General features: G+C 40.9%; 1 protein-coding gene, 1 long non-coding RNA gene and 1 other non-coding gene across 4 annotated transcripts in view; 1 reads left to right on the plus strand and 2 right to left on the minus strand.

Annotated features, from left to right (window-relative positions):
• The window catches only part of EPB41L4A (erythrocyte membrane protein band 4.1 like 4A), a 118,914-nt gene extending 114,744 nt beyond the window's left edge, over positions 1-4,170 (plus strand). The window contains exon 23 of the mRNA XM_042028026.1: positions 98-4,170. Coding sequence (XP_041883960.1) covers positions 98-226 — 129 coding nt within the window. The 3' untranslated portion in view covers positions 227-4,170. The remainder of the gene's footprint in view (positions 1-97) is intronic.
• A 2,313-nt stretch (positions 4,171-6,483) lies between these two features.
• LOC121664622 lies at positions 6,484-8,875 on the minus strand. Of its 2 annotated transcripts, none has more exons than XR_006016048.1 (4): positions 8,530-8,875; positions 8,367-8,437; positions 7,503-7,620; positions 6,484-7,227 (listed from the first exon to the last, which is right to left on the minus strand). It is a non-coding gene; the product is annotated as an uncharacterized LOC121664622 (long non-coding RNA). The 2 variants fall into 2 exon arrangements; XR_006016047.1 differs by having other exon boundaries at positions 6,484-6,848; positions 8,530-8,871.
• On the minus strand, positions 8,085-8,217 carry LOC121664689. The gene has a single exon (XR_006016096.1). It is a non-coding gene; the product is annotated as a small nucleolar RNA SNORA13 (small nucleolar RNA).
• Positions 8,876-10,452: the final 1,577 nt, after the last annotated feature.

Below are 10,452 nucleotides of genomic sequence, written 5' to 3' on the forward strand. Positions count from 1 at the left end.
ATACCCATAGCCTAAGTCTTTCACAGCAACAGTTAGCAAAACACAGTGTTTAAATTCTGCTCTATCTTTTCAACAATGTTTAATTTGTTCTTTTCAGAGGCAGAATGGATCTAAAGACAGCCTAATAGAAGAACGACCTCCGCTATCCACCAATAATTTTGATGGAAAATCCGCCACTAAGATTGTAAAAACTGTACAGGTGTCACGCTTCAAGGTGGAGACTTGACTGATGAATTGAAGATGGCGAATGGATTTTGGTCTTTGGAAAGTGAGAATTTGTTTATGTGTGCAAGAGAAGGAACTTAAGTCAACATGGTGGTCATTCCTTCAGGATGCCTGGAAGTCCAGCCTGCTTGTGGGAAGACCAAGCAATGGTTTTATCACCAACACCATTCTAGTGGTGTGACTGATTGAGGACAAGCTGCCTGATAGACAACCAAAACCAAAAGTCTTTGCAAAACTGAAAGATCAGCAGTTACATTTCCAAAAAAAAGAACATCAACAACAACAACAACAAATTGCTGCAACAAAACAGGCTTTGTGGTCTGCTCTGTAACTGAATAGCCTTGTTCCAAGAAGTGACTGTTAACTGACATGATCAGGACCAGATGCTTCAAGATAAGTAAAACAGTCATATTTTTTTGGTCAATTGTGCAATACAGTGTGATATGGGGAAATTATCTTCACAATTTATATGGGGATCAACTTATGTCCTGAGACATAAGGACAGATAGCTCTTACAAGGTTTATTTTAGCCTAGCACAATAAGGATGCTCGTGTTGTTGATAAAAATTCTGACTCAACCCATTTTAGTTCAAAAACAATAGACGCTGTAACATGCTGTAGCAGTGAGTTCCAGAGGTGATACAGACTTACTTTGCTTTGGGCAGGTTTAAGTCTTCTAAATTTTGAATGTCCTTTTGTGTAGAGGGACTATTTAAATGAACATTCTGTACCACAGAAACACATTTACCAACTTACAGTAAAGCACACTGGAAGCTGGGCAATATAAACTAACCCACTGTATTAAGACTGCTTAGCAAGGCACTTCAGTGCTGGTTAAATGAAACTTGTGGAGTAGTATTTAAGACAGCTAGCAAATAGCTTTTTTTTCCTTTTTAACTAGATAGCAAAATCTGCCTTAATCTCTTTTCATGTAAAATAATCTGACACTTTTCTCTGAGCCATTTCTACTATATTAAAATGACAAAGGCAGTATCTCGGGTTTGATAACTATAATTTTTTTTTTTCTATTGTCATGGTAGGAATACTAAGTTTTAATGATGCTGCACATTGAGTGGGTTATCTTCTAATATATGTCTGAAGTGATGCCTGGCTCTTCTCTTGTCCTATCACTTACAAATACCTGAAAGTCACTTCTCTGCCTCCCATTTGTCCACAGTCAGCACATGGATGAGCTGTTGCTGACTTGCTCAGGAGCTTAGCAAAGTCTTTGTGTTGTGGAAGTAATTTTTGCTAAGTGTAATTGTTGAACTAAATACTGAATTTGTGAAACAGCATTGTAAACAGCTGTAGCAGCTCCTGTGCCTTTCTACTTCTGTCCTCTCTACACTCAACCCCCACAACCCACAGAGATTTGCAGTGATCCTGTGTCTTCCAGTCCAAGCAACACCAGGGAATTGCAGCCCTGTCAGAAGGGCAACACTGCTTGAGAACTGGAGTTAGCATGAGGTGTCTAAGTTACACTTGACAAGAGGCATGGGATTACTAATACACATTTTAACTGACTAAAATGGTAAGCAAAACTTTGTACGATGTGTTTTATTTTCCACTTAATTTTTTGATTTTTCATTGTTTCATTATTTGAGGTGGTCAGGTGGATGTTACTAGCCAGAGTGGCAGCCATATAGTTTGTGTATTCCTATCACAGTGTAGAGAGGTCTGTAGGATGGGAAATGCTGCATCCACGGATGGCAGAGTCACTTAATAAATACTTTTCTTTGGTCATTTACTTGGGACAGCTCTGCTTCTACAGTCTCAGTGAACAAATCTAAGGAAAGGAAGGAGTAAGAACCTCTATGTAGTAAAAGTTCAGTTTTTCATAGAGGTTCTTCAGAATTTTTTGAATTTACTACAGATTTAATTCTAGGACATTGTTGGGCATGGCTTAAAGTATTTGTTCAGTTTTCTAAGTTTGTTAAATGGTTTCATTGTCATTGCTCCAATTTAAAGTGATCCTTTAGGATCTGTTTATGACCTTGTGTAGTACTGTCACAAACAACAGTTAAAAAAAAAGCCCAAACAAAACAAAAAAAAGGAAAAAAAAATCCAAAACCATAACAAAACCTCCAACCAACCCCTAGGAAAAGTCACTATGGCAAAATGGCTTAACCGAGAGCATCACAATCTTTTGAAAGACAACTGAAATATGACAAACTCCACAAGAACTAGTCTGCAATGAAAGCTGCTCCTTGTTTCTTTGAGAAGGTGTTCCACCTTGGAGTATTACTCACTTGCTTATAGTTTGCTGCTTTCTAAATTGTTACCATTAGTCTGCTATCCTTACTCAGCCACAGGCAAGTAGCACATATCTACTACTGCAGGAGGATTTGTGTTATTATTTGAGAATTATCTGTACCTGGTGTACCTATCTTGCCAATCTTTAAATACTGATCAAGAAGGTTTATATTCAACCTCACGTTTTCCTGTATGCTGTCATCTTCCTGTGGGCTCTTGTGTGTTATTGCTGGATACCATCAGCCATATGTGTGGTATTTTACTTACTGCACTACATCAGAAAATAGGCTTCTGTCTAGTCTAATAGTGAAAGGTTTCAATTCTCAAGTCACTGGAGAGTTGTTTCATAATCAAGCCAACTTTTTTGCATTTAAATGGGAAATCTACAGAGAGAGCCCTGGATTTGAGTTAGTGGTCTTCTCTCCAATGAGCCTATGTAGGAAGCAGGTTTTTAATGAGTTTGATGTTAGCCTGGGCCACTACAATACAGTTTTGTATCCACAGAATACTAAAGATCTAATGCCTCTATTACACATTTTCCAAATGTTTTGTTGTGCCAAAACAAGGCAAAACTTCTGACAAGGATATCACTAACAGTTAATAATACAGAAAAGCAAATTGCTTTCATATATGTGATCCTCCTTTCCCTTCAAGCTTCTTTTCCTCAATCATTTGAGGAAAAACACCTTTTTATGATCTATTTTTGTGAGAGACACACAAGTGATCAATCACTGAAAGCACTTACTGTGTCACACCTATGCTTTCTAGACCTAAATCAGCCCTACATGTCTGTGACCGGCCCCTTACAGCTCTGAGCTACACCTTGCCCTCTCCACTGTTGCTACCCTTCCCCAGCTCTCCTGGGGCATTCACTGCCTAGAGGCAGTTGCATTTTCAGATCTGGAGTCTGGATGTCAGTCTAAAATACTTGTATATCCTGATGAGTCAGGCAAAAGGCATGAGATGCATAACTGTGTCAAGAAAAGTTTACCCTGGGGTTGAATGCCATACAGACCCGAGCTCAGTTGGACAAAGGACTGGTATTTGAGGCATTCTCATCCTAATTCTCCTGAACTGATCTCAGGCCAACAATTTTAACTCTGTACCTCTGCCTTTACCTCTTCTGAGACTTCCGTAAGTGCTAAGCATTGATATGTTATAGAATTCTCACTAATTAGCCACAATTACAACGTAATTGTACAACCTTTTGCAAAACATGTATTTTATACAATAGAGGGCTTGCTAACCACAGCACAAAAGCATTTTTGTATATCCTGTACTGGTTCCCTTGCTTAGTTGGCTGGTTTCTTTCATTCAGAACCAGCCTTTGACTTGCTGTTTTCTACGCTGGACCTATTACAAGTATCACTAACTCTGCAATTTGTATTCTAATCAAGCTCATGATATTGATGATGTTGGTTGAAAAGTCATTTAAGTTGCCAAATCCATTCCCTTTATACAGGTGAATACTGAAGAGATAGCATGTTTTCTTTTGGGAAGATTTGTTTAATTCAAAACTCCCTAGAAAGGTGTTTGAAAACATACACGAACATGTGATACATTTGTTCTGTGTACATTAAGTATTCACGAAGCAACTGTGTGCTTTATTTTAAATTGAGTTTGATAGATGGCTGTGTCAATACTTGTGTCCAGGTTATTTAAAAGTCAAGTAAAACTTGAATTTTTAGGGCATTCCATGGTTGCCTGTGTGTCTTATTTACATTACACTAAGGAGCAAAGCCTTCATAAACAGAGATTCATTTGACACCACCATCTGGTAAAAACAGGTGTAGTACCAATTAAAATCCACTTGAGGATACAGCTTCTCCAGATTAAGTATTTTATCTTGTACCAGGAAGTTGTCAGTGTAAGCTTTGTATTTCCAGTGCACATCTATACCAGTTTCCTTTCTCACCTAAAAATCACCAGAGAGCAAGAGCAGACTGTGTAAGCTGTCATACCAAACACAGATAGAGCCAGTGTGGCAGACACTCTCTCCTTAATGTGTCTGGTTTTATTCCTGTATTTGTTCTCCCACCTTGGCTGGACACCAGGTGCCCACCAAGCTGCTCTATCACTCCCCTTCTTAACAGGATGGGGGAGGGAAGTAGATGGAAAAAATCCTTGTGAGTCAAAATAAAAGAGTTTAATAAAGCAGAAGCAAAAGGAAAAAAAAAAACAAACCAACAAACTCCAAAAGATTTACTTCTCTACTTCCCATGAGCACAGGATGTCCACCCCATTCCTGCAAAGCAGGGTTCAGTACACATAGCAGGTTGCTCCAGAATATGAATTCCTTACCCTTTCTCTTCAGTTTTTATTGCGGAGCAGATTTAGTCTGGTGTTTTTTTCCAGGGTGCAATTCAGCTAGCCAGTCACACAAAATAAAAGGCAGTCCTGGGGTTTAACACCATACTTCCCATTTACCAGCACTATCATGTAAGCAATCTGTGACCCTTGCACCCACCTACTGCTCCCTCTACCTCACTTTTCCCTTGTTCTACCCCACTATAACACCTGTATTACACATTAAAGCTTGGGGTTCTACATGTTTTTTTAGTTGAAAGGTAATTAACATTTTAGATACCAATCACCAAATCCTGGCACTAGCTGTCACTTTTGATTTTTTTAAGTTTTAAAAAGCTACTCCTGTCAGTCTTACACTTCAAGAACAAAGCCCATGAGCAAAACTCCTGAACAGATGGTATCTTCAGGGAATGTAATCCCTAATAAAAACCTTAAACTTTCAAGTACATTCCACAATTACATGCTGGATTACTAAAAATTAATTACGCTTGTCGAAATCTCCTTCTCTCTTGACAAACCAAAAACAACTTTACACTTAGTATTAGTAACATGTTTACATTCAGTACTGAAAAATCAGACATTGCAACATACACAATTTAAGCATTTGTTCTTCTGATAAAATTGATTTAAAGCAGTAATTCCAATTATCTCAACAGTTTTTCACTCCAAGTTAAGCTGAAGTACCACATGATGTAGCTGGTCAAGGTGATAATAAATCAAGCTTGCCGGTCTCCATGATGGAAAGACACCTTTCCTGCTATTTTTCAATCCAGCTTTGCTGAATTCCTACTTCTAAAATTTCTACTTTTGCTCCCCGCAATCCAAATCTTAGCCAACCCTATCTTCAAATACTACAGGAGACCATGGTCTAAGTCATCACATCCCAACCACTCAGCAGCTCCTATGCTTTGTTTCATCCAAAGGGTTGCACTCCAAAGGGTTGCAACAATAACAGAGGAAGTCAAAACTGCCAAACAGAAGGAACTACTACTAAAGCTTGGGAAAGATAGAAGTTCTGAGAACAGAAACATAAATCTTTTATTTTTTGTCTACATAAACATTACCAATCACTGCCACAATGCAGTTAAATGCACTTTGCTTTACTACATGGAGACTTAATAGTCCATCTTTTAAACAATTTCTTGTTTCTTAGGGAGGAATGTTTGCTCAGCCAGCCATTGCTCTCAGGCTGGTTCTAACAATTCCTAAGAAAAAAAATAAACACACAAGGTGAGACTGGACACATGTAGCACACAGCTCTTTTCAGTAACATTCTCTAAATCCCCAAGACTAATACAAAATTACAAAAATGAGCTTCCCCTCATCCCTTGGGAAAAAAGTAAAAAGGTAAAATTTGCAAAACTAATTTTTAAGAGATTTTTTTTGCAAGATTGTGGTGATGCAAGGTTTTTTATTGTATCTTTATATGTTCTCTGTACCCCGATGGTTCATCCCTACCTTCCCCACTCCTACTCCCAGTAGGTTTGCCCCAGACCCAAGCTGCTCCCGACACAAGATTTTTTTTTTTTTTTTTTGCAAGAGAGGCTCTTTGCCCACCTAAGCAAGAATTCAGATAGTAACTATAAGCTGGTGGCAGCAGTAACACTTTCTGGCTGGTGGGAATCAATAGAAAGTTTTGCAGTACTAACTCATGCATACAGTATGACTGTGCACTAGAAAACACTGTGAAAACAGTAAGCCAATAATACACAAGATTTAATAATTTTATGTTGGAAAACAAACAGCAGCCCTGTTGCTGGACACATTACTAATAATTGATTACACATACATTTCCCTTCCCAGTGTCCCAATAGGTTCTTACAAAGAGTGTCCACCTTAGTCTCCAGCCCTGCAGAAGTCCCCAGTGTCTGTGGTGCTGAAGGTGAGGATGGATTTCACACACTCATCTCCTACCAGCAGCAGTGGTAAAGGATTCAGTGCACCTGTGTTGCTCATGCAGATTTTCACATTTCATTGATGAAACTTTCTGATGTTAGAGCAAGAGCATCACGGCCAGCTTGAAGGAGTTTCATCACTTCACTGAGGATCAGTTATATTTTTTCCTGAAAAAAACCCAACCCAAACAAAAACTACAGTGATGTAGTACTGGATCATTTTTACACCAGATTTCCAGTACTGACCTAAAAGTTCCTAGCTGCAAAGATTTGGACTCCCTGTTACACTGTTGGGTATGTAGGTTACACAAATCACAGTCTCAGTGACAAAGAAAGATTTGATAATGCATGCAATTTTTATTAATGACTGGTTTGTACTAATGAGTTTTGGGCTGACTTGCACTTCTCAACTTTTCAATGTGTTTGCTTTTCCAAGACTTCACAGTGAAGCAGTATGCAGCATGTGAGATTCCAACCTTTCATGTTTTGCTAGCCTTTTAAACATCTTCAGTCCTTGTATTCTAAACAGCTCCACAATATCACACCCCTAAAAGCAAACATGAAAAAGCATGTCCTTGTCTTGGACACATTGGCAGCCACATACCGATTTAACGAGCCACTCACACCAAACTTTTTATTTTAGAGCTTCCACTTTGCTCTTGTTGATAAGAATACAGTCACCAGGCTGATCTCACTCCTACTCTTTCAGTTCCAATTCCTGCTCTGAAGTCACTGTGCCAAACTTCCTTCTCAGCAGAAAGCCAGCTTCACTCTAAGAGCAGGCCACAGGGCCAAGTTGCACAAGGAATTATTGTTACTCACAGCTGTGCAATCAGCACTTCGTGGCTTCTTCCCACATGCCCTTCTCATGCTCGGAGGCTTTCAGCATACAGGACTATCTCTGGGAGATCCTGAACTTCCAGCAAAACACACTAGAAACCTGTAAAAAGCATTCCGCAAATTAAGCATTCCGGCAGGAATCTGACAATATCAAAGTACACTTTATACTTTCAAAAGTGCATCAAGGAAAGTCCAGCAAAAGAGTAGACAACATATTATTCAGTACTGAATAACAAATCCACAAATCTACAAAAAGAAAACACATTTTTTCCCCTTCGAGAACATTTTAATCTTTCCTATACCTAAGTATTAAGCTGCAAATATCTTTTTACCATAGAAAAACTAGAAGCCACTGCGGTAAACTTGAAAATTATATACTAATTACTTGCAGATGTAATGCAAAAATCATGACAGACAGGACACCTGAACAGTGGTAAAAGTGGCCATTATAACTTTAGCTTTTCCTCTTCTAGTAACTATCAGATTCTTCACTTTAAAAGACTGAAGTATAAAATTTCCTACGTAGCTGCTCAACTATACAATTTCTACAGGTTGCTTGGGGTTTTTTGTCCTTGCAAAAACAGAGAGGAGGAAGGTACACGACCAGCTCCCTAAACCAGTTTGAGCAAGAATTCCTGTTTGCCTTTTTTGACACCACATTCATTCTGGACCGGAATGAATGGGCAACACAAAGGCCAAACTTAAGTATGGGAGCTCCTCACCTCTGCAAAATTAAGTTCACAGCCTATGAAAAAGAACAATTAATCAGTTGAAAAATATTTCAAAATTCACAACTAAATAATATTTTATACAGAGCAAACACTTAATAAGAAAAGCCAAGAATACCATGTTCTTGGGACACCTTTTGGTCATGTTGGTGCATGCTCCGGCCACCGACCGACTTCCACCACTTTCGTCTGAAAAAAAAAAAAAAAAAAAAAGGGGAGAAAACACATCCGGAAGAGCAACAGAAATACACGAACCGTACAAGGAGTCTAAAAAGACGTACTTGAGGTAAGTGCTCCATTTCCGAAGACAAACAGCCCCAACCACCACAGCCTTACACCACTCCTTCCTCACAAGCCCAGCTGCTGCCCCGGCGGCCCCGCTGCTCCCGGCGTGCCTCTCGCGGGGCGAACCATCCCTCCCGAAATGGAGGGGGACAAGCCGTGCGCCGCCTCCTCCTGCCGCAGCACAGGGCCACGAACTGAGTCTGCCGCATACGTGACGCTACAGACTCGAACTTCCAAGTAGAAGGAGTCCTGAGCAGGAGACTCCGCCCGGGAAAGGCGCTGGCGTGCAGAGCAGCACCGGCTCTGTCCCCTGTCCGAACGCGGCGATGGAGGCGCCCCAAGGAGGGACACAACAACCCGCTGTTGGCGCATGCGCAGTGCCGCGCCCGCCGTGGCGTGTGGGGGCTGTGAAGGGGAAGCTGTCAGTGTTTCCTGTTCCTTGTGGAACGTCCCGGTGTTTCCCGGGCCCTTGGGAAAGCTCCCGGTGTTCCTTGTGCCCTCGCGGCGAGGGGGCTGTGGCGGGGAAGTTCCTGGAGTTCCCTGTGTCTTTACGGGGGCAGATCATGGTGACGTGACTGCACGTAAACACCATCGTGTCGTGTACCGCTCGTTCGTGATCGCGATGTCTTCAGGTTGAATTGTCTGTCGCCAGGCTGAAGGCCCCTCGCGTGTTGTAAATATAACCGGTGCCGGGAGATAACTTAGACAGTAGAAGTCGCTTAATAAAGAAAAAGGCTGTGTTTCAAGAATTGCGCAAGATTACATCACAGAAATGAATGTGCATTAGGTGGGCGGAGAATATGTGTTAGCGGGCTTCATGTAAGTTTCGCTGTGTAAAAGCTGTGGCCTTTTACCCTTTGGTGTGCTTGATTTCTGGAAACCTTCACTTTGCTCCCTTGCAGAATAAGCAATGTTTCTTTTTTAAACCTGATTCTGTCTCTGTATTTAGAGTGCCAAAATGGGCCACATCCATCCCAGCAGTGTCCTGCTGCTTGCTCTCGCCGGAAGCACGTGGAGAGAGGAACCAGCCTCAGTTCACACTTCAAGTTGCAATAGACCTCGATAACTAAGGCTTGAACGCTGGCAGGAGCTCAACTTTGAGTGCACAGTTTCCACATTTCCTGACCCTGCAAGTGACGGCTTTCACACATTTGAAATCCTGCGAGAAGGGGGAACTAGAGCAGGCAGGTACACCAGGAGGATAAACCATGTCTAGGGAAGAGCAGGATGAGGCTGGTGCCGGCTGTAGAGAAACCTGTACAGCTCTCCTACCACCTTGCTCTCCTTCTTGGAGCCGCTGTGGTCTGCTCACTTCTTTTGTCTCCTCCTTACCTAGGAATATGAGAGAGGGCACTTAAACAGTGTCCAGAAGGCAGAGTTGCCACGTCACTTCTGCAGAACAGCCTGGAGTGTGATGTCTTAGCTGAATTACAGGAGGTCATGAAAAGGCTGCCTAATGCCCAGATGAGGAGGCATGTTTCATTGCAGCCCAGACATTTAGGAGCAATAAATATAAATAAAAGAAAAAGTTAAGGGGCAAGCATATGTCACCACTTAGAGTTTCTGGTGAAGTCTACATATTTCCAGCCGTGCACCATTAGTTTGCTTTACAGAAATTAGTTTTTGTGTCATTATTCTTAGGCATGTCTAAAACAGACAGGGTATATTAGTGCTGTGTTTATAGCAAAACCTAAAATAATGTCAACATTATTTTAAGCAGATTCACCTGCAATAGCTTTGGCTTGTCATTTAAAATTCTGTTTTCCACATGAGGAAGATTGTCTTCGGCATTGCCTCAAGCCAAACTTAATGCATGCATAAAGGTCAGCACTTTGGGTAAAGTGATACTTATAATTCACAAGTAGTGGTCTTGGAGGGACACTGATGAGATCGTTGCTGACAGTCAAGCTATTAAATCA

Source organism: Corvus kubaryi, unplaced genomic scaffold, assembly GCF_017639235.1.
Source record: "Corvus kubaryi isolate FWS band 111438036 unplaced genomic scaffold, C.kubaryi_AGA036_p1.0 37302, whole genome shotgun sequence".
Classification (NCBI taxonomy): domain Eukaryota; kingdom Metazoa; phylum Chordata; class Aves; order Passeriformes; family Corvidae; genus Corvus; species Corvus kubaryi.